This window comes from Fragaria vesca, linkage group LG2 (assembly GCF_000184155.1).
Source record: "Fragaria vesca subsp. vesca linkage group LG2, FraVesHawaii_1.0, whole genome shotgun sequence".
Classification (NCBI taxonomy): domain Eukaryota; kingdom Viridiplantae; phylum Streptophyta; class Magnoliopsida; order Rosales; family Rosaceae; genus Fragaria; species Fragaria vesca.
The window spans coordinates 7,717,957-7,742,941 of record NC_020492.1 but is presented as its reverse complement, the minus strand read 5'-3'; the positions used below and the strand labels follow the sequence as shown (position 1 = coordinate 7,742,941).

The 24,985-nt window shown below is 37.4% G+C and overlaps 2 protein-coding genes and 2 pseudogenes across 2 annotated transcripts; all 4 read left to right on the top strand.

Moving 5' to 3' along the window:
- The first annotated feature begins 1,084 nt into the window (after window positions 1–1,084).
- On the top strand, window positions 1,085–4,330 carry LOC101296726 (probable flavin-containing monooxygenase 1-like). Its single transcript, XM_004290001.1, has 5 exons — window positions 1,085–1,561; window positions 2,074–2,326; window positions 2,445–2,620; window positions 2,712–3,076; window positions 3,828–4,330. Exons 1-5 carry the CDS (start codon window positions 1,124–1,126, stop codon window positions 4,036–4,038), a joined length of 1,443 nt encoding a protein of 480 aa, XP_004290049.1. The 5' UTR covers window positions 1,085–1,123; the 3' UTR covers window positions 4,039–4,330.
- A 2,347-nt stretch (window positions 4,331–6,677) lies between these two features.
- LOC101296440 (probable flavin-containing monooxygenase 1-like) lies at window positions 6,678–8,655 on the top strand. Its single transcript, XM_004290000.1, has 5 exons — window positions 6,678–7,115; window positions 7,230–7,467; window positions 7,557–7,732; window positions 7,834–8,198; window positions 8,313–8,655. Exons 1-5 carry the CDS (start codon window positions 6,678–6,680, stop codon window positions 8,653–8,655), a joined length of 1,560 nt encoding a protein of 519 aa, XP_004290048.1.
- Window positions 8,656–14,231: 5,576 nt separating this feature from the next.
- On the top strand, window positions 14,232–18,492 carry LOC101308347 (annotated as a pseudogene).
- A 3,052-nt stretch (window positions 18,493–21,544) lies between these two features.
- On the top strand, window positions 21,545–24,001 carry LOC101308051 (annotated as a pseudogene).
- The last annotated feature ends 984 nt before the right edge of the window (window positions 24,002–24,985 follow it).

Sequence of the window (24,985 nt, the reverse complement as noted above, 5' to 3'; positions counted from 1 at the left end):
CTTTAATTTGTTTTGTTTTTGTAATGTCTTTCTCATATCTTAATCTTTTTAGAGATGACTTTGAGAGACTTGTTTACTTGCTTTTGACTTTGTTTGAGTCTTTTTGTGCCTTTTGGCTTCTATAATATTGTTTCACGAACAAAAAAAAAAAATAAGAGAACACCCGCATGCCAGCTACGCTTCACGGCACACCTAAATAGAAACACGTCCTCTATAACAGCTTACAACATATATCTGGATCCGAAAACGTGAATATATAAGATTGAAGAATAAGCACGTTGCGGCACTCATCAATAAGTTAATCAGAATTATTGTCACGCTGCAACACGTAAGTTTGGGCAGATCGATCATCAATTTCATTGATGTATTATTACATCATAACTAATCACCCAGAATTCTGGCAGATCTTCTCCGCCTATCTGTCACACATATAGCCATGCTCTGTTCTTCAAACCCGGCCGACTCCACACTGATGCATGATTGCATGAACATCATTTCTTAATATTTGAACTCAAACTGGATAATATTTCTTAATTACAACGAGGATTTGCTTTATTCCTAATTTCCTATCAAGTATATTGAATTTAATCGCGTTTTTCATGTTAAAGTATATAAACTTCAAACTTGATAGTAATTTCTAAATTCTTAACTGTTACAGACTTTGAGATCACAGTGAAGAATATACTATCAGTTAAGCAGATAGCAGTGTGCTTCATTTTCTTTCATTGGATGTTGGGTTTGAATCACAGAAAGGAGAACTAACTAAAAATCTTTGAATTTGCTAGCAAGACTGAACAAGACTGAACATGCATTACATGCATACATTCGGATATACAGAACCACGACCACTGTGACTTCTTAAGTCGGATGTTTTAGAAAAAAAGATAAGAAAGTTGTGTTCCCCTTCCGCTTTCTTCGAAGAAGGTTAAGTGTCATTTCGGGTCAAACTCTCCCTCATCTTCCTTTTGGCTGAGTGGTATGTAACTTTGTATTGACACGTAACAGACTTTTGTAATTCTGTGATGTAATTTATAACCTTATTTGTATATATAAGGACAAAGCCTCTGTCTGGAAAACCATACAAATTAATCAAGATCTCATAGCAAAGCTTAGATCAGAATTGATGGGGAAGAAGGTGGCCATAATAGGAGCTGGGATCAGTGGCCTTCTTGCCTGCAAGTACACTCTTTCAAAGGGATTTCAACCGATTGTGTTCGAGGCCTCGAGCAGCATCGGAGGGGTATGGACTGAAACTATTGAGAGTACCAAGCTCCAAACTCCAAAAGCACTCTACGAATTCTCTGACTTTCCATGGCCTTCTTCGGTGACAGAGGACTTTCCAAACCAGCATCAAGTTATGGATTACATCCAATCATACGCTCAACATTTCGACCTGCTCAAGCACATTAAATTCAATACCAAAGTGTGTGGTTTAGAGTTTGAAGGTCCATCGGAGGATGAGTTGCAATCATGGAGTCTCTGGGGTGGCACCGGTGAGCCTTTCAACACAAAAGGGAAATGGAAAGTTACCGTCGAAGATAAGAAAAGCCCTTCAACTGAGGTATATACCCCTCTAGTTATCTGTGTTTACATCTGTATCTTAATTTTTTTTTTTTTTTTTAAACTTTTTTATTAATAACTCACACTCACACACCCTACATATGTCAATAAGGTTTGAACCCATGACCTCAAAGTTGTCAGTTAAACACCTTAACCAACCAAGCCACAGTTCATCGACACATATGTATCTAATTGAGTTTAACTAACTATGTATTAATTTTTTTTTTTTTCTTTTTTGAACAAACTATATATGTATCTATGAAGTCGTTTTTGGTAAATATATCTTTAGGACTTCAATTCATGTCATGACCGCTCTGAAAAAAGTTTTTGGATCCGTCACCGTTCACTCGTTCACATACTATGACGAATGAAGCATATTTGCTTAGCTCGTAGTAAGATGCAAGAAATGTTTCCAAACTGCATGTCCATGTTAATCTAGATGTAGGCATGCATTGTTCTAAACAAGCAAATTAACCATATAGCTAGTAAGATATAGTCGTGTTGATCATTCAGTATGGATTCAAGCAGATTTACCTGGTAGACTTTGTGGTCCTCTGCATTGGACGATTCAGTGGTGTTCCAAATATTCCCCAATTTCCTCTGAACAAGGGTCCAGAAGAATTTCATGGCGAGGTCATACACTCGATGGAATATGCTGCCAAGGATTACGAGAGCGCCACTGAATTTGTGAAAGGAAAGCAAGTAACAGTTGTTGGGTTTCAGAAATCTGCTTTGGACATCGCCATGGAGTGCTCAAATGCAAATGGTAATGGAAATTTGCTTGTGATCACATGTGACCAAGATGTGCCACAAAATTTATGAGATCAATTATTCATGGTTTATATCAAACTTCTCTTGATCCTTTAGTTGGTTAAATTTTGCAGGGATAGAAAATCCATGTACAGTGTTGTACAAGACAGAACACTGGCATGTACCAGACTATCTTCCATGGGGTGTGCCTATGGCGTTGCTATACCTCAATCGCTTCTCGGAGCTTTTGGTTCATAAGCCCGGGGAAGGCCTCCTACTCTGTATCCTTGCAACAATTCTTTCACCTCTGGTATATTCTTTTTTCTTAATAAGCTACAGTGATACAGGTCCATTTGTAAATGCCGACACTTACTGATTAATTTGTACGTTATTGGTTGCAGAGATGGGCATTTTCAAAATTTGTTGAAACCTACATAGATAAGAAGCTTGGGTTATCTAAGTATGGAATGGTACCTAAGCATAGTTTCCTTCAAGAAATCAGTTCCTGTCTGATCTCAACCGTGCCTGAAAAATTTTATGACCGAGTCCAAGAGGGAAGCATTGTACTCAAGAAGTCTCCCAAAAGTTTCAGCTTTTGCCAAGAAGGCATATTGGTTGAAGGAGATAACTCGGGCCCTGTGAAGACAGATTTGATCATATTGGCTACTGGGTATAGAGGTGATGAGAAGCTTAAAGACATCTTTGTGTCTCCAACATTTCAATATTACGTAGCTGGGTCACCTAAGTCCACTTTACCTCTCTACAGGTTAGTTAAGCAGCTATATATGTTTTCGCCATTTTCTATTTGTAGGTCAGTATAAATCTTTTGCCAAATATCTAACAGCATTTTTAGTAGCAATGTTAGTTATTTTTTAGTTAAATTTTAGTCAAATTAGCTAAAATGTCATTTTAGGTAGTCACTTTAGAATGCGGTTGCATCACATCAATGCTCTCTATTTTAACTAGCATTACATCAACAATATTCTTCAAATAAAGATTAAATAATTTAAATATATTTATATATTATGTAAAATATCTTAGAAAAAATGTATTAAATTATATCTAGCCTCATCTAAGTCATCGCACTCTCTATATTTAGCTAGCGAGATAACTAAAAATCATAATAGCTAAACTTTGGCTAGTCTGCTAGAACTCCGAAAATATAAAAAAAAACTAAACACACTCTCTAAAATAGCTAAAAGCTAAAATAGAGAGTGCTAAAATTAATGAAACAAGATTAGCTTATTAGTAAATAGTAAATACAATAATATGAGAACTTGAGTGTATCCTTGATTTTTATATCAACTTGTTTTACAACCTTTAAAATATTGTAGTAGCTGCATATGTTAGCCTTAGTTCAACAAGGGATGCAATCATGTAGTAGCTATTTTCCCCTCTTTTTATGGAGTATGTGTAAGCTTAATTGATTTGGTGGTACTTGTATTGCTAATGCAAAGAACTTCATCAACTCTAGTAGCTCAAGCATGTTATTTTATTTTTTATTTTTTTTCAATTAGGGAATGCATTCATGCACGGATTCCACAATTAGCTGTAATTGGATTCTCCGAAAGTATCTCAAACTTGTACACATCGGAGATGAGGTGCAGATGGCTAGCAGAGCTTCTTGGAGGCACATTCAAGGTACCAAGCATAAAAGAAATGGAGAAAGATGTGAAGCGATGGGACGAGTATGCCAAGCGATACACCGGAAAATACTACCGGAGATAGTGCATCGGAGCGTTGCATATATGGTACAATGACCAAATGTGCAAGGATATGGGGTGGAACCCCAAAAGAAAGAAGAGTCTTCTCGCTGAACTATTTGAACCATATGGTCCAACGGATTATATATCCTCATAAATAATGATATCCACTGTCAAACTTATAATGTAGACTATACACGAATAAAAACAAATTAAACACTGTTTTTGACAGAACAAAAACATTTAAATTATTATATTGTAATTGATCAAGTTTTATGATGAAAGTTGCTATTAATTGACAAATTGGGTTCGTTTTTTCAAGGTTTGGTTTGGCCACCCTCCTGAGTTTGTATTCTTCTAATTAAAGGGGCGAGAAGTTATTATTCCTCTATTTAGCCTTCTAACAAAAATAAATAAATTAATACATTGTAATTATTTTTTTGTTTAGAGTTTTTTTTTTTTTAAACTATTGGTACGTTGTAAAGTCCTTTGAAAATTTGCAATGAAAAATAACAGTTACAACTTACAATATGACTTACCCGTAAGGACAACGATAAGAAAAAGTCATACGAAATAGTCTGAGAGCAACCTAAATGAAGCTACTATGGGTTCAAACAAGCAGAAAATAAAACTAAAACTAAAATCAAAAGACCATAACAAACAGAATTGGGCATGCCCTAATCCTGGTTTATTTGACAAACCCCGGAACCATCCTACACAGAAGAGGTATCTCTGAGGCCTTCTTCCTCGACCATCAACGCCATAGCAACCGGGATGGACTCCGAGAGAGTAGCAAGACAAGCCCGAAAATATCCAAACCAGAGTGATAGCAGGCCCAAGGCCCAAACCTTCAACCCTAGAACTGCAGAATTGAGGCCTAAGGCCCCCAAAAATTCTGCTTCGCCATCAGCCACCACTGCACCATAAATTGCCTTGCCGGTCAACCTAGGGTTCTTCAGCAGCCATCTCTGATACGCATCAACACCATCACTACTCTAACTAGGCAAGATGAAAGCTGATCCCGTCGGATTCACCATCGCACACGTCGACCATGCCTTCATCCTTGCAAGATTTGGATCCAAAATGTTAACTCTAACCCGCTCGCCGCTAACGCCACCACGGAGGATGCTCCAACCCTCATCTCCGACCTTGTGAGATCCTGTGCCAATCCAGAGCACTGGAGAAACCACTCGGTAGGAGTGGGTAAACCTCCCCTCCACCACCGCGAGGATATAAGAAGGAAGAGAGATGGGGTTGAGTCGCAGCTCAACCCGTGCCTGAAGCCAACCAAGGCTGACAACACACAAAGCCCACCGCCACCGTCATTCCAAAACCCACCGCCGCCATCGGAAGAGAAGACGAGGGCTAGGGTTGAGAAGCGAGCGACCAGACGAGAGAAAGCCATTTTTTATCAATAACATTATTCATTTGTTTGGAGTTGAAAAGGTCATCCAAGACGCAATTCAGCAAGCTACACATGATAACATGCCTATTAAGGCCGAAAGATAATGGTATCACTCAGAGTACACAATCATACTCTACTGAAACAAAAATACTCCAGCACACTTGTAACAACTCAGTACACACAACTGAAATATTGTCCGCTTTGGACTCATCAGCCCTCACGGTTTTGTTCTTGAGGTTTCATCTCAAAATGCGTCTCAATGTAAGGAGTTGACTCTGCACATATAAGCACATCAACTAGTCTCCCCCGGGCAATGTTGGACGCGTGCACCTACTAGCTTGCCAGTGTCTTCAGCACCTGCCCAGTCAGTCACCACAATCCACCCACCTTAGAGGTTTGACGTTCTTGTCAGCACACTTCCAGCCCAGACAGGCTCTAGTACTAGCTGTAACAACCTAGTCCACACAACTAAGATATTGTCTGTTTTTGACCCATCAACCCTCACAGTTTTGTTCATAAGGTTTCACCCAAAAACATCTCTCAATATAAAGAGTTGACACTGCACATATAAGTACATCAACTTCTCTTGATCACCATATATTTTCTTTTATCGAAGTGATTATATTACTGATTATATTACTTATATGTGATTAAAATGATAAATGCTTTTCAACATGTCTCGTATTGAGAATCAAATGATCATATGATAATCATTAAGAGACTATAATCTGATATTAAAATTGTACCACTAGAAAAAAAAAATCAAAAATGGCCGAGGACGGACTATCGAGCACCGCACGGGTTTCCGTGGCTTTTTCACTACCTGGCCAAATTAAGGAGCCATGCCGTTGTTATCAATATGACAAAAGCCAAGAGCCACCGATGAGGAGTGGCTTTCTTTTGAAGAGAAAGACTCGAAGCCGTGGCAACTTTGGACATTGATGATGGGGACGTGAGACGGGGGCTCCACATTTCAATTGTTTTTCCTTTGGTTATTTTAGGGAAGTGAAATCCAAAACTCATTAAATTGTAATCTATATTTTTATTTTTTATTTGTGGTAACTAAAATTTTGTCTCGAGTGATTTATTTGTCTTCTTATGTAAATGATGACTAAAAATAGAAAGTGAGAGCGTAGATTTCACATCTATCCCTTATATTATTGGGCCATACATTTCAATTATGTTCAAGCAGTGCAATCTATATATCCAAGTATATAGAGGCCAGCATACAACACTAGCAAAAATTTAGATCAAACTTGATGGATAAGAAGGTGGCCATCGTGGGAGCTGGGATCAGTGGCCTTCTTGCCTGCAAGTACACTCTTTCGAAGGGCTTCCGTCCCATTGTTTTTGAATCCACTAGCACCATTGGAGGCGTATGGACCAAGACTGTGGAGACTACAAAGCTCCAAACTCCTAAAGCATTCTACCAATTCTCAGATTTTCCATGGCCATCTTCAGTGGAAGAGGACCATCCCAACCACAATCAGGTATTAGAATACATAGAGTCGTATGCTCGCCATTTCGATTTGGTCAGGCACATCAAGTTCAATACAAAAGTGTGTGGCATGGAGTTTGAAGGCCCATCTGAGGATGAGATGCAATCTTGGAGTCTTTGGGGTGGCACTGGAGAGCCTTTCAGCTCAGAAGGGAAATGGAAAGTTATAGTAGAAGAGAAGCAAAGCCTGTCAAGTAAGGTATATATAATGTGATTATAGGTTTCGACTTTCTCTATGTTATATACATATATGTATATTGTCAATTTTTCAAACTGATATGATATTGTTACACTAATTGGATTTGGCAAACAGACTTATCTGGTAGACTTTGTGATCCTCTGCATCGGACGATTCAGCGATGTTCCAAACATTCCTGAATTCCCTCTGAACAAGGGACCGGAATCATTTCATGGAAAAGTTATACACTCCATGGACTATGCCAATATGGATTATGAAAGGGCAGCTAAATTTGTGACAGGAAAGCAAATAACAGTTGTTGGGTCTCAGAAGTTTGCAATTGACATTGCAATGGAATGTTCAAATGCTAATGGTAATTAAAGATTTTAAATAGTGATCATTTACTCAAAGTTCGTATTTGACGTTTCTTATTCATTCTTAGTTAGTTGGATTAATTTTCAGGGATAGAAAATCCATGCACATTGTTGTACAGAACAGAACACTGGAATATTCCAGACTACTTTCCATGGGGTATGTCTTTAGCATTACTCTACTTCAATCGCTTCTCCGAGCTCTTGGTTCATAAGCCTGGCGAAGGCTTCCTGCTCAGTCTCCTTGCAACACTGCTGTCTCCTCTGGTAAACATGTGCTTCGAGTTTACTTACTGTAAATTCAATCAGTAAAAAATGATGTTTAAATTTTAAATAATAGATAATCTGAAAGTATATGTATTGAGCAGAGATGGATGTTTTCAAAATTTGTGGAAACATATGCAAGTAAGAAGCTTGGATTATACAAGTATGGGATGATACCTAAGCAAAGTTTCCTTCAAGATATTAGTTCTTGTGTGGTTGCCATAGTCCCTGAAAAGTTCTTTGATCGAGTCCAAGAGGGAAGCATCGTATTGAAGAAATCATCCGCTAGCTTCGGCTTTGTCGAAGAAGGCATTCTGGTTGAGGGGGATGCATCTACTCTGATCAAGACGGAGTTAGTCATATTGGCAACAGGGTTTAGAGGTGAAAAGAAGCTTAAAGACATCTTTGTGTCTCCTACCTTTCAGGACTATATAACGGGACCGAAGGACGCGATATTGCCCCTCTACAGGTTAACTAGCCAGGTTTTTTACATAGATATTGTAATACATGGCAACATTTTCTTGTTGGGAACCCAAAATTTTATTGGCTAGACTGCATATCTGAAGACATACATTTCATTCAGGCAATGCATACATGGACGAATTCCACAACTAGCTGTAATCGGATTCTCTGAGAGTATCTCAAACTTGTACACCTCTGAGATGAGATGCAGATGGCTAGCAGAGCTCCTTGCCGGCACGTTCAAGGTACCTAGCATAAAAGAGATGGAGAAAGATGTGAAGAAATGGGACAAATATGCAAAGCAATATGCGGGAGAGTACTACCGAAGATCATGCATCGGTGCCCTTCATATATGGTACAATGACCAATTGTGCAAGGACATGGGATGGAGCCACAAAAGGAAGAAGGGAATGTTTGCAGAACTATTTGAGCCCTATACTCCAATGGATTATGTTTCCCCTTAAATTAGTTTACCAACTTAACAGTACTTGCCCTGAATCTTTAATTCAAGAAAATTATTATGAGCTCCAAAATACGTGTGACCTCTTTTTGTTGGCAAGCGGCCGAGGCTTGGGGAACAAAACAAAAATGCATGAAAGATCTTTTGTGTTAGTACTAGATGGCCTTCGGCCGACTGCCGACATACACTACTAGCTAGAAAGATCTTTAAATCCCTATGTTTGAAAGAAATAGCTAGATAGAGGAATATGCAACTATACTACCTTATTTCCTCCATGGTGTAATCTGCCTTTAAAATAGAATTCAGTCATGTCTTATCTTGAACTTCTCGCATCAAGGTGTAAGTGAACCGAGCAATTAATATGCAATATTTTGATCCGGTCATCCATGTCGCATTATCATGTGTGTATTCTAATACCGTTAACAAAATTGAAACCCAAAAAAATAGTCATAGTGTTTCCAACACAGAAGGTGAGACTATGAGAGTCTGAGGTCGAATAAGAGATACTCTTATTTTGAGCGTTTAATTTGATCAGATCAAAAATAAAAATGAAAAGAAGGAATTTAGGGTATGTAGTCTTCATTCGATCTTCGCATACGGCGATTTGAGGAATCGCACATTAATGGTACAAGTGCACCTTGGTGCGTAGAATCAGCTCTGAACTTCTGAGCGGTGGTAATACGGCCTCGTTTAGTTTACGGAAGCATCAGGAAAGAATTTATTAGGAACCGTTGGAACCTTTCAAAACTCCACACTTCATGTAATTAATAATCAAGTTAGAAATCTAATAAACAAATATTGATAATAGTAATAAGCTTAGAATGAGAAAGGCAAAATGAAAAATTCATTGAAGACAGAAAAATTGATTGCCCATTTTAATGACAAAAGATTTTTACAGCTCATCTCAATAATTTTTATAAAAAAGATGTTATTTCCGTGTGTAATTAATACCTACACAAATCTCATCTCTCTCTCTCAACCCAAGAAGACGCAACAGCTAGACCACGACCGAGATCAATGACAGATGGCGATTTCCACAACAGCTTGACGGCGGTCTCATAATGGACTGGGAACTCGAGATCGGATCGAATGATTTAGGACAACGACGGTGTAGCACCCTGGGGGTGAACCATAGAGCCATGATCTTATGCCAACGAGAAACTGACACGTCCGAAAAACCTCCTGATAACCCGCTAACCTAGAACCAAAGGCATCAACAAGTCAAGAGAACATTTTAGTTTTCACAAAAGCAAAACAAAGTTAAAAAACGAAAATGGTGCTTAAAAGTATAACTTAAAGCATTTCAAACATAAGAGAAGTACTATGATACCCCCACAATCTAACACACAAGAGTAGGATATATGACTTCACAAATAAACAAGATTTGCATATGAGATTCACAAAGGCACTTGATAAACAGACACTCAAGTGCAAGGTTTGAAGTTAAACTAGCTAGGTTAAAGATTCAAAAGGAAACAAGTCACCTCAACAACATATAAAGACTCTTAACATAGTAATCATGCGCCCACGCTCCCTCCTTCCATCTCCCGTATTAGTACACATGCAGTATTTGAATTGCATCCAAATCTGTTGTATGGGTAAACGTTCGTCCTTACTTTGCCAAATAGGTGCCAGTTAACCAAGCTAGGGGTGAATAACCATGTTTACGATAACATAAATATACGCCGAAGAACAAGCCAAAACAATTTCACGATCCTTTAATAAAACAGATTAAAAGACAAACTTGGCATAATCCTGCTTTGATATTCATAAAACGATGTACGTGAAATGAAAAAGGTTTAAGCTCAGAAATCTATACCTGAACAGGAGATGTATAAAATATCATGTGATCGTCACTACGATTTGTCTTACTCCGCAAACCTGGTCAACTACCGTTTATGGCCAAATCCAATAATTAAAATATTTTTCTTTTCTTATAGCTATGGGTAACGAGAGTGTCCATTCACGTACTGGCCTTGCTCATGTGGAACTCACTGTCAATTCCCTACGTACACTACAACACGGGTACCACACAACATATGAGCACTTGACCCGTAAGAGGTTCACGGTTTCAACTTTCAACACCGTACATAGGATATGCTATATCCTATCACTCTCGGGTCTACATTATCACATGATCACTTGTACAGGATCGAATCTCCTGTACCGGTATCTGAATCCAATCTCTCTTGAATGGGTTATGTGTTTGTTTTGTTCTTCCACACAAAGTAAGGAAGGGAATCGAATCTCTTTGACTAAGGAAAAGAGTAGAGTGAAAGAGGTCAGCTGCTCAGAGTGTCAAGTGTAAGAGAAACGGACGCCAATATGGGGGGAAAGGGAGGAAGGGTTTTGAAAAGACATGAAGAGACGATTATACCCCTGACAAGTTAACTTCATTAACAGAGGAATGGATTCGAGATACTGGGTCAGGTTCAAAACTTTGAGATACACTGTTTTAGCATTTCATAAAGTTGAGATATCAGAGTTAACAGACAAGAAAACTTGGAATATTATTTGGATGATTTTTCCTTACAAAAATTAGTCGCCCACATATAAGATGAAAAATCAGCTAGCTCAACAAAATTGTTTTTCTTGTTTTTTCGAAGACGTACACTACTTTGAGTACTGTACTGTTATTTTATATGTATGGCCTTCCAAACTTGACCGCAAGCATTTAACATATACTATTTTTCGTACACTGTTTTTAGATTGTTCACAATTACTGTTCACGTGAACAGTGTTAGGACTGGGTGTTGGGTTGTTTTATTTTTATTTTTTATTTTTTTATTGTAGAAGATGTTTACACAATTGAGACTATTATAATTTACATTTTTATAATGATAAGAAGATCTCACTAGGAATTTTCGTTTGCAGTCACCTAAAGTCCTCAAGTTGATAAGAAGATCTCACCATAATTTGAATTTAGGCGATATTCAGGCATAACTCAGACTTGAGTGTTTTTTGACCAGCCATTAGAAATAGTATTAGATTTTTTTTTATTAAAATAGAAGCAATAAGCTGTGGATATGGCATTTGATAGTTTTTATCTCCAGTGAAAATGTTTATGAATTTGTTTGATATCTTGCAAAAATAAATACAAAACTGAAAAATAAATACAATACTGACTCATTAAATTCTTGAGAAAAATTGCAATGATCCAAAGATGGTCATAAGAACTCTTGCAGAAAGATCTAAATATTGTAAATAAAACAGAGGTAAAGTCTTTATGTATGTTTACTATAGGAAATTATCAGTTTTCAGATTTATGTGGAGTTTGATTATTCAAAATGAAACAAAATGTGAAGTCTTACTAACTACTGGTCTCAGTTTTGTTGCTTTTATGGTTGCTTGACTTTCTTTGGTATATATGCACTTTTATTAGTTTTTTCTTATGTTTCCTTCTTTTATATATAGATCTTTAGGGTTTCCATTGATTTTCAGTTGAAATCTCTTGCATTTTGCGATAAGCAAAAGATTGAGCTCTGTTAGAACTTGAAAGACTTTCTGATAAAGTTCATAATTTCATAGATAAACCGGGACTATGGGGATTATAAGTTATCAAAGAATCTTAAATCTTAAAGGTGTAAAACTGGAATGAGAAATACACTTACAACAATATAGAGATGGAATATTGAGATGACAAATAATTAAAGATACCAAGACAGTAGATAATTGAACGTATGGATATAAATTCCTTAATAGACCTCATTTAATTCTTTTGCTTCCTTATGTAAACTTAGCTGGCTTTGGTCAAAATGCTAAAATAGATACCACATATATCAAGAAATTAAAATATATAACAAGAGGGCGTGTGTCCTAGAGTAGTAATGTTTCTTGCCACATATATGGTTTACTCTTTGGTGTGGTCTATAATAGACATTAAGAATATATAGTAAAATAGGATTACTGCTCTGTGTTTTGTTTTTTTTTTGTTGGGTTTGAATAGCTTACTCAATACAATATATTTTTCATTTAAGTTAATGGTGGTGCACTGGCTTTAATGAAGATATGTCATAGTCTCCTCAAAACATGTATTGGCTTTCAGTAATATATGATTTATGTTCACTTTGTATAGTGATCAACGCTGCTAAACTTCCAGTATAATGTATTCACCTGGCTATCAGCATATGTGCAGATAAAAGGGTAGATTAGCATTGTGGATACATACTTTATGATGGGCATAGAGAAGTAAAGAATGAGCATATGTCATTGGATTTGGGTTTAGGCTTGCATCATATATAGATGTATATAGGTTAGTTAAACTCAACTAGGTAGTATCACTCTGAAACTCCAATTGTTTTCTATACATGTATAGAGTGAAGCAACATGTTGATTTATCGTTTTAACTAAACATGATACGATAGTGGCTTTTCTTTTGATTCCTTAGAATGAATTATTTTCAGTACCCATATTCTTAAATTTCTGCCTATTTAATTATACAGAATACAAATTTTGTTGACAAGAAATCTCGTAGCAACGCACGGGTATCTTTCTAGTTATATATAGAATTATCTTTTGTACTATTATCATCATCAATCTTGTTATGCAGAATTGCAGATCAAGCCACTGCATGTTCTTTGATTAAACCTGACATCATTGAAAAGATGAACAATTTATTTCATATAGTAAATCAGGAAACTGAGTTGTTAATAGTATTTGGTACTATGATGTTTATATTCTATTACGAAGAATCTTAAACATAAATGATTAATCGATATGTTCACCTATCATCATGTTGTGTTTATTGATAATATATATGAACAATGTAAATTATCAATTACAGAAAAAATTTATAGTAATAATGAAAAATTTTAGGGGTCATCATTTGATCCGTTGGCCTAAAAGCCCATGGGCGGCCTGTCGGCCCAAAGGGCCAAAGTCCGGCCCGGCCTGGTCTATAGAAAAGCTCATCTCGGCCCGGCCCATAGGGCATAAGGCTGGGCTAGGGTGGAGGGTTCAAAACCTCGGCCCGGCCCGTGGCCCGGCTCGTTACATGCCCATCAAAGCCTACCCGGCCCGATTTTTAGCCCTCCCCAAAGCCCTATCAATTGTTTTATAAATATTTTTTATGGAGTTATTAGTTAAATATGTGAACTAATTAATGTATTAAATCATATTTTATTTTGATTTTTCTATTACATTTAGTTCAATCATTAACAAATCTTAACTTTTTATAGTTTTTTGTTTTATTTGATAAAATTCTATTAGATATATGTATATAATAGGTCCGGCTTGACCCTAATAAGCTCGTAAAGTCTGGGCCCGTGAGCGGCTCGTCGGCTTTGATTTTTTTGAATAGCCCGGCCTGGCCCAGCCTTAAAATTTAAAAAAATATCATTGCGCCTCGGCCCAACCAGACCACAGCCCGTAAGGTTTGGGTAGGCCGGGCCGGGCGGGCTTTTTGACAATCACCTATGTGCAACCCAAGAGCATCATTTTAGTCCACGAAAGAAGACGATAATTGTTGGCTTCCTCGTACTCATCCTCGTGTTAGTCGTATAAATATATACACCTAGCTAGCTATCGCTCAAAGCACAAGGTACAAAACTGGTTACAGAAACTGAGACTACTAAGATCAGAATGGAGAAGCATGTAGCCATTGTAGGAGCTGGAATTAGTGGCCTTCTTGCCTGCAAGTACATGCTTTCAAAAGGCTTTCCTCCCATCGTTTTCAAAGCCTCAAATGGTGTTGGAGGCGTATGGACCAAAACTGTTGAGACAATAAAGATACAGTCTCCTAAATCATACTACCAGTTCTCAGATTTTCCATGGTCATATTCAGTGATCGAGGACCATCCTAACCAGAATCAGATTTTGGATTACATCTAATCATATGATCGATATTTCAACTTGGTCAATGCACATCAAATTTACCTATATAGTAAAGTAGGTACAAGCAGACATTGTTCAGAAGGAACCCTGGAAATGACGATTCTGCCCTTATTTAAGTCATAATTACAGTCTTGTCATCATCCTCTAACTTACAATTTTGCCCCCCGTTTTTCTGCTGATTTACAGTACTGTCATCCGATCTACTCATCTTAATGATTTTTATAAAAAAGACGTTATTACCGTGTGTAATTAATATCTACACAAATCTCATCTCTCTCTCTCTCACACAGCGGAGCGCATGCAAGCTACCTAGTTCAATACTAAAGTCTGTGGTATAGAGTATGAAGGACCATCTGAGCAGGAGATACAATCCTCGAGTTTGTGGGGTGGCACCGGAGAGCCGTTCAGGTCCGATGGGAAATGGAAAGTAACCATTGAAGACAAACAAAGCCTTTCAACTGTGGTATCTAGTATCTACTTGCATACATTCATAACATCTTGTTTCTAGTTATTAGTGTAATAATATTATGTTTTCATTAGACTGTTAACGATTTCGTGAGGGTGGCAAACAGGTTCATGTAGTAAACTTTGTGATACTCTGCATGGGACGATTCAGTGATGTCCCAAACATTCCCAAGTTCCCTCCAAACAAGGGCCCTGAAGCATTTCAGGGAAAGGTTATACACTCGATGGAGTATGCCGACATGGATTATGAAAGCGCTGCTAAGTTTGTGACCGGAAAGCAAGTAACAGTGGTTGGGTTTCAGAAATTTGCTATGGACATTGCAATGGAGTGTTCAAACGCAAATGGTAATAAGTTATGTGATCATTACCTTCATTAGCTTTAAGGTATATATTTATATTTACTCAATTAACTTTTGTGATCTTGAATTCTTGATTAATTCATTGAATTAATATGCAGGGGTTGAAAATCCATGCCAGTGTTATACAAGACAGAACATTGGAATGTTCCTGACTATCTCCCATGGGGTATGCCACTGGAATACCTATATTTCAATCGATTCTCAAAGCTCTTGGTTCATAAGCCGGGTGAATGCTTCCTACTTGGTCTCCTTGCAACACTTCTTGCACCTTTGGTAGACTTCATCCATTTCACAAAACTTTACACTAATCAAATTGCACACACTTCAATGTTATTAACTAATCTGCAATTACTGAACAGAGATGGGCATTTTCAAAATTTGTGGAAACCCACATGACTAAGAAGCTGCGGTTAGCCAAGCATGGGCTGGTATCTAAGCACAGTTTCCATAGGGAAATCAGCTCTTAATAAAATGAAAATTCTTGTATGCACGACGTGTATTTACACGACGTAATCTTAACTGTTCATAACAATTTATATATTTGACCATCATATTTTTATATTATTTTTTCTAATCTTGATCATCTACATATGTATGTGAGGATACACGGCGTATACTGAAGATACTCTCGTTACAAAAAGCTCAAAGATTAAACCGAGGCTCTAATAGCTTAACATGTCAATACTGTTACAAGAGCAAAATTTCACATATATAATCGTAAGGGAAAATTTTCTAAACAGTGTCTCACCTTTTAGAGAAGCAAAACTTTAGTATCTCAACTTTGAAAAACTTCATAATCATATCTCACATTCTTACCCAAATTGAAGATAGGTATCTGACACCGTTAGCTCTGTTAACAACCCTAACAGCTGAAGGATATTTTTGTCTTTTACCTTAACTTTTTTTTTCTCTATTTTCCTTCCGTCTCTCTCTCTCTCTCTCTCTCTCATGTTCCCATTCAGACCCAATCACCCAGAAAAAATAAAAGCCAGATCCATCAAAGGAACCTCAAATTGAAACCCCACTTCCTAATCCTTCCTTTCTTCACTCCAATCTCCAGATTCCTCTGCGAATAAGACGCCCTCGTCGATCTATGGGATTTCTTTTCGCCAGAGTCTGCCGAAGCCTTTTTCGTGCGGCTCTGTTCGGATTCTGGGTCCTCAACGCTGAAATTTGAGCTTGATAGTCATCGAGTTCTACCAAGCAAAGCGATTTTTGGTGAGAAGCAATGGTACTTTTTCAGTCCAAGCTCAATTTAGAAGCCGGTGGTCATGAGGTCAAAAACGTTCTGAGTAGAGGGCTGCAACAAATCTGTGAATGTTTGTGTTTTGATGGTTAGGGGTTTGAAGGAAAATAGGGTAGCTGGGTTCATAATCGGAGATGGTCGTGTATTGTTTCTGGAAAACGAACTATATGAATCAGCACCATATTGTTTCTGCCACCTCTCGAAGGTTCTGGTATTTCAACGTACAGATTCTGTTCATGAATGAAATTTGGGACCATAGTATTTCAAAAAGCACCTTTCTTTTGAAAATATTGATTCCTGCTATACAAGAATTGTGAGGGTTCAAGAATCAAGATCTGATTTACAGTTTCTTCATTCTCAGATAAAGGACTGAGAAAGAATGTTACAGTAAAATGCGTTCTGCTCCTTCAGATTCTTATTTTTGAGTTGTTAATTCATAGTACACTAGATTTTGACTCATCAAATATATACAACATGCTCGTCACATAATTACATTGAGATGAGTAAAAGAATGACTGAGCAACAACTTTCATGGGCTGGTGATTGTTCTCGGGCTGGAGAGAGAACTAAATTCTAGTTTCACACTAATAGAATTCTGTTTTGGTTTTTTATTATTTGAAAAAATGACGAAAATAAAAAATAAAGGACAAATTAGTAATTTTAAGATAAAAAAGGCCTACCGTTAGTTTTTTAATAAAACAAACGGTTTTATATACTAAACTTCGGTCAGGATAAGAACGTGAGATACTGTTTTGAAGTTTTTAAAGGTGAGATACTAAAACTTTGCTTCTTTAAAAGGTGAGACACTGTTTGAACAATTTTTCCTAGGGTGTTGCTAGATGTACCCAGCAAATAACTAAATAGACCCAACACTTTAATTTTGATCGATTTTACCCATATGTCTATTTACACCCAACATATATTAAAAAACTACACCCAACACCTTGTGCTCTCTTCGATTAACAGATATACAAAGATCAAGAGAAAACAATTAAGGTAGACATAGAAAATTGCCATCTTATCATCAAATTGAAAGCTGTCGCAGAAAACATCAGAAACGTTGAAACTGTAAGATTATTCCAACTCTCCAGGTTTCCTTTACCTTAACACTGGGGGCTTAGAGAAGCACCAGTGCACCACCAAGTAACATCAGAAATTCAAGCAAGAGTGCTTGGATTTTGAACCCATCAACAACAATTATCTTTCTTAAGCTTCTGGGCACATCCGAGTGCTCCAATCACTTCATGTTTCTCCTCAAGTTAACTTATAATATTATAATCCATCAATGCTTTTCGTAGTTCGGCTCTTATATTCATATACCATACTTGATCAAAGAAAGAAAAAGTTCTTATGCCATATAATTGATTTTGGTATCAAAACAATGATTAGAGACAAAGGAGGAGTTCCTCGAACACTGCAGTTTCATCTGCCATCCTTGTAATTTTAATACATCTGTTCTATTCAAGTAGGGATATAATTGGTAAAAAAATTAATGCCGGGTACATTTAGCAATTTACTGGGTATATTTAGCAACACCCTTTTCCTTAATCGTAATTGCATATGCTTATGTTAACCAGGGAATGCATACATGGTCGAATTCCACAACTAGCTGTAATTCGATTCTCTGAGAGTATCTCCAACTTGTACACCTCAGAGATGAGATGCAAATGGCTAGCAGAGCTCCTTGCGGGCACGTTTAAGGTACCGGGCATAAAAGTGATGGAGAAAAATGTAAAGCAATGGGACGAGTACGCAAAGGAGTATGCTGGAGAGTACTACCAGAGATCTTGCATTGGAGCCCTTCATCTTTGGTACAATGACCAATTGTGCAAGGACATAGCTAGGATGGAACCACAAAAGGAAGAAGGGAATGTTTGCTGAACTATTCGAGCCGGATGGTCCAATGGACTATGTTCCCTCTCAAACCGGCCAAGAATGACATAATGCGATATAAAAACCAAGTTCCTTTCCTTTCACCAAGTTTTCCCATTCTGTATTTTGTTACATAGTTATCAACTTATGATGCTTCCGCTGTTGAACAATAATGAAAGGGAAGAATGAATAAATGTAGTTGTTTGGTTTCTTTTAAATGTTGATTCATCTTGGCTTCTCTATACTGATCGAGTGATTGATTGCTCGTTTTTGGCTTATGAATTCCGAAATTTTGAGATGTGGACTTGAGGAGATTTTTATGTCACCCAAATTCTACAACTACAATTCGGGTGTTCCAAAATCCACAATTCCTCTGTATGTGTTCTTTGAGTGATCCCCTCCACTTCACTACAAAGGTATCCAAGAACAGTTCTCAGGTAATGAATTCAACTTCTGCATGAATTATGCTAGGAGATGCAGCTCGTGTGGTTCATACCCAAACCAAGCTTTCTTGGCAAAATTTCTCATTCAACTCAATTCTCTCACAGAAATCCATTAATGTAGAGAAGATTGCGAGTGCATTAGATTGCTTATTGAATGTACTATGTGTTTATAAAAAAGCATGTTACTCAAGTCAAAAACTTGAAGTTAAGCTTTTCAAGTTGTAGTGAGATACTAGATGAGCTAAAAGTTTTTCTAATATGGACCAAAACTGAAACCGGCCCGAACCGATCCAAAAATTCGAAATTACCGAATATTTAGGCCAAAAGGTTTTGAATCCGGATTCAGTTGGACAAAACCTTAAACCGAAAGGGAAGAATGAATAAATGTAGTTGTTTCGTTTCTTTTAAATGCTTATTGATCTTGGCTTCTCTATACTGATCGAGTGGTTGATTGCTCGTTGTTTTTGGCTTATGAATTCCGAAATTTTGAGATGTGGACTTGAGGAGATTTTTATGTCACCCAAATTCTACAACTACAATTTTGTGTTCCAAAATCCACAGTTCCTCTGGATGTGTTCTTTGAGTGATCCCCTCCTCCACTTCACTACAAAGGTATCCAAGAACAGTTCTCAGGTAATGAATTCAACTTCTGCATGAATTATGCTAGGAGATGCAGCTCGTGTGGTTCACACCCAAACCAAGCTTTCTTGGCAAAATTTCACATTCAACTCAATTCTCTTGCAGAAATCTGTTAGTGTAGAGAAGATTGCAAGTGCATCAAATTGCTTATTGCATGTACTTTGAGTTTATAAAAAAGCAGGTTACTCAAGTCAAAACCTTGAAGTTAAGCTTTTCAGGTTGTAGTGAGATATTAGATGAGCCAAAAAATTTCTAATATGGACCAAAACCGAAACCGATCCAAAAATTTGAAATTACCTAATATTTAGGCCAAAAGGTTTTGAATCTGGATTTAGTTGGACAAAACCTTAAACCAAATAATTCAGATTTGTTTTTGTTCAGTCCTAAAACTGACCAGATCCGAAGATGCACAGCCATGTTTAGCAAAAAGTCAAGCAAAATTAATAGGGTCATTTAAAATGTTGATGAACACGGTCATTTAAAAACAAGAAGAAAAGTTAATAACTGAGATTTGAAAAGGAATAGTAGAAATATTTAGTCAATTAATGGGTCATTAAAAAGGGAAAGTCTATAAAGAAATAAGGGAAAGATCATATTAGTGTTCATTACCATTTGGTCTAGTGGTAATGGCATAGTCTTCACTTCGTAAGTGAAAGCTGATAATTGTGATCTATAAAGAAATAATAGAAAGATCAAATTAGTGTCCATTACCATTTGGTCTAGTGGTAATGACATAGTCTTCTCTTCGTAAGTGAAAGGTTGTGAGTTCGACTCACGATAGACAAGTTGTAACATTTGAGTTGTTAATTGTTGTACGTAGTAGATAAGAGAAGTTCTACAATGTATTTATTTATGATGACATATGCATGCATACGGTTACCTTAAACGTGTTAAATGAATTCTATAATTAGTGATATTAGTTCTTGAAGTGGTAACAGAAGTACGTCCTTAAAATGATAAATTTCTTTAGTTATCACATGAATCCTCAAGTGAAAAATTAAGTCCACAAAATGGTAACATGCGTATACGTAACAAAATATGCTATAAGGTATTTCAATGCTCTGAAAAAGACATTTCTTAATTTTTTGATCAAACAAATAACTGAAATGCTACAACGTGTCTATTGTGGGTTTTTTTTTATTATTAAATAACTCACGCACCTACATATATCAATGAGATTTGAACCAGTAAATTATAAAAACGCCACTAAAAATAGATATAAAGTGGTAAGCTCACTGTGAAAACTGCCTATTGTGTCATGTTTGCAATTTCCATTTCCAATTATCACAAGCCTTTTCAATTTTCCGCGGGGTATGTTTTTGGAAGAAGCTATGGAAGACTCAGTAATTTCTTGCTGCCTGCCTGCCTTGCTGGTGATGGCAAAGCAATTGAGGGGCTATTAAGGCCAAAAGCACATCGAAGTATTAGGCTGCAGACTAGCTTTGTGCTTTCTGGCATGGAGAGGAGCAAGACTTTGTCCCTGCTATATATTGTAGTAACTAGTTATTGACGATGCTCGATCAAGTGGTTCAACTGCAATTGCGGCAGCATGAAGAGCCTAACACTTCAGTGTTAGAGCGTACGTATCTATGATGACATGAAGCTAATGCTAGAGTCACTCCAATGTGAAAATAGCATATGTTAATATGTCTGCAAATACAGCTACCCATCTCATGGCAGCTCATGCTAGAGTTTTTCTATATTTCTTCTGCCTTCATTTCAATAAGATTTCTAACCTACTTTCCCTAAAAAGAAAAAAAAAAAATTTAGGTGTAAAATGAAATGCCCCTATTTTTTTTTTTACTAAAATTTGGATCGCTTGAGAACGTGGATCCATACAAATATGTTTTCTTTCATTATATGCAGGGGGAAAGTAACATGTAATTGTAGTGAGTACGTAGTAGTGAGTCGTTGACAAGTAAATTACGTCCATGAAAGAAGACGATAAATATCGCATCAGTTGTATGCAGACAAACACCTGTCACTCAAAGCACAAGAGCACACAAAACACTTGTAGCAAAAACTTATTGGATAAGAATGGAGAAGCAGGTAGCCATTGTAGGAGCTGGAACTAGTGGCCTTCTTGCCTGCAAGTACATGCTTTCAAAAGGCTTTCGTCCCATCGTTTTTGAAGCCTCAAATGGGATTGGAGGCGTATGGACCAAAACAATTGAGTCTACCAAGATACAGACTCCTAAAGGATTTTACCAATTCTCAGATTTTCCATGGCCATCTTCAGTGACTGAGGACCATCCTAACCAGAATCAGGTATTAGAATACCTAGAGTCGTATGCTGTACATTTCGACTTGGTCAAGCACATCAAATTCAATACTAAAGTCTGTGGTATAGAGTATGAAGGACCATCTGAGGAGGAGATGCAATCCTGGAGTTCGTGGGGTGGCACCGGAGAGCCATTCAGGTCCGATGGGAAATGGAAAGTAATCATAGAACAAAAACAAAGCCTTTCAACTGAGGTATACAGTGGCGGAACCAGGATGCGATCTCCAGTAAATTAAGACATATATATATAGATATATATTCTTTTTTAGTTAAAAATGCTTCCTAAAATATAACGGTTTTTTGGGAGGAGAAAAAATGATAAGAAGCTTTTAAGACTACTAATGAAGTAACGTGTAGAAGAAAAAAGTGAGCAAAAGGAAGAAAAAATGAGTGAAATAAGAGAAAAAAAGAAATAAAATTTAAAAATGGGGAGAAGAAATTCAGAAACAGTAAAGAAAAAGTCAAACAAGGGTAAAAAAAGGCATGAAATGTCTTCACCGACATTCGAACCAGTGATGGGAAGAGTGCAACTCTTAAGACTTTAGCCAGCTGAACAACACTGAATTATGTGTGATGTAAATATTTTTTCACTTTTCAAATCTTCACCTGGGCGCCAGCCCAGTCTCCGCCAGTGGAGGTATATACTTGCATACATACATAACATGCATGTTGTTTGTAGCTTTTGAGTTTCATTATATTATATCATCAGAAGGCTAATGATTTCGTGATGTTGATATTGAGGGTGACGAACAGGTTCATGTAGTAGACTTTGTGATCCTCTGCATCGGACGATTCAGCGGTGTTCCTAAAATTCCTGAGTTCCCTCCAAACAAGGGCCCTGAAGCATTTTAGGGAAAGGTTATACAGTCGATGGAGTATGCCGACATGGATTATGAAACCGCTGTTAAGTTTGTTACCGGAAAGCAAGTAACAGTAGTCGGGTATCAGAAATCTGCAATGGACATTGCGAGGGAGTGTTCAAACGCGAACGGTAATTAGTTTTGTGATCATTTAGCTTTGAAGTATTTACTTAACTTTCCTGATCTTCTTTCCTTCTTTGATTCAACCTGCAGGGGTTGAAAATCCGTGCACAGTGTTATACAAGACAGAACATTGGAATGTTCCTGATTATCTTCCATGGGGTGTGCCTCTGGCATACATATATTTCAACCGATTTGCGGAGCTCTTGGTTCATAAACCGGGTGAAGGCTTCCTACTCAATCTCCTTGCAACACTTCTTGCACCTTTGGTATACCTTTGAAAACTTAACACTAATCAAATTGCACAGAGTTCAATGTTATTAACTAACCTGCAATTACTGAACAGAGATGGGCATTTTCAAAATTTGTGGAAACCCACATAACTAAGAAGCTGGGGTTAACCAAGTATGGGATGGTACCTAAGCATAGTTTCCATAGGGCTCTCAGCTCTTGCTCGACATCGACAGTGCCTGAAAAATTCTTTGACCGAGTTGGGGAGGGAAGCATCATACTGAAAAAATCCCCCTGCAGCTTCAGATTTTGTCAAGAATGCATTTTGGTTGGACAGGAAGTCACCCCTCTGAAGACTGATTTGGTCATATTGGCTACAGGATTTAGAGGTGACAAAAAGCTCAAAGACATCTTTGTGTCTCGCACCTTTCAGGACTACATAGTTGGATCTCAAGATGCCATCTTACCCCTCTACAGGTTCTAGCTCCTTTCAAAACTTATCAACAAAATTCTGTATAAAGTAGTGTTCTATTGGTGGATATCAAACATGTTATTGTTACCTTCAATCACTGATGAAAATGAGAATCTAAAAACTTAATAAGAGAAGATTTTCACATATATAACCATAAGTGTGCTTATGTTACCAGGGAATGCATACATGGACGAATTCCCCAGCTAGCTGTAGTTGGATTCTCTGAGAGCGTCTCAAACTTGTACTCCTCTGAGATGAGATGCAGATGGCTAGCGGAGCTCCTTGCAGGCACGTTTAAGGTACCGAGCATAAAAGAGATGGAGAAAAATGTGAAACAATGGGATGAATACGCAAAGCAGTACGCCGGAGAATACTACAGGAAATCTTGCATTGGAGCACTTCATCTGTGGTACAATGACCAATTGTGCAAGGACATGGGATGGAACCACAAAAGGAAGAAGGGAATGTTAGCTGAACTATTTGAACCATATGGTCCAATGGACTATGCTCCCACAGCAAAAACGACATAATGCGTTGTAAAAACAAAGTTCCTTACCTCACACCAAGTTTTTCCCATTATGTATTTTGTTGCGTAGAGATCATGCTTGCATTGCTGTAAAGTAATGAAATAAAAGTAATAAATGTAGCAGTTTGGTTTCTTTGAACGCTGATTGATCTCGGCTTCTCTATACTGAGTAGCGTTTTGGTTATAATGGCTGCTAAATCCCCAGATTCAGGGGTGATTAAAACTAGAAGAGATTTTTGTGTCACCCAAAATCTACAACTCCACTTCTAGGTTAAATAATGGTTTGTGTCAATTCTGTAACTTGGGTATATAATCGTGAAGGTGTCCTATAAAAAGATCCTAGGAAGCTGAGATATAAGTATGGCTTAGCATCGTTCCTCAATGTGTAGATATTTAGTATAGTACACAATTGCAGCATTCAGTTATACAAAGACTCTTCACCGATTAAAATACAAGATATACATGACAACACAAGAGCATGCATGCATAGGCTGGAGGTAAAAACTTAAATGGGAAAGTAGAAGCAGTGGCCGTTATAATAGGAGATGGGATTAGTGGTCTCCTTGCCTTCAAGTACACCCTCTCAAATGTGCTTGCAGATCCTCTCAAAGGGCATGCGACCATTGTGTTCGAATCTGCAAGCGCCTTTGCAGGTTTATGGATCAAAACTTTTAAGACCACAAAGTCTTTAACTCCAAAGTAGAACTCCCTCGAGACGACACATTTAGTTAGATTGGCTACTGGGTTTAGACTTTTTAGAAGTGATAAAAAGCTCAATGACTTCTTTCTGTGACTGTCTCAAATTCCACGACTACATGACTGTAAAGCTAAAATGCCTTACTATTTCAATCAGAGAATGCATACATGGATAAGTCCTACAACCGTGAAAGGATTCTCCGATTGTTCCAAACTCGCATGTCCCAGAGATGAGGTGCAGTTGGCTAGCAGAGTTTTATTGGACGCGCAGTTAAGCTACCAAGGATCTCAG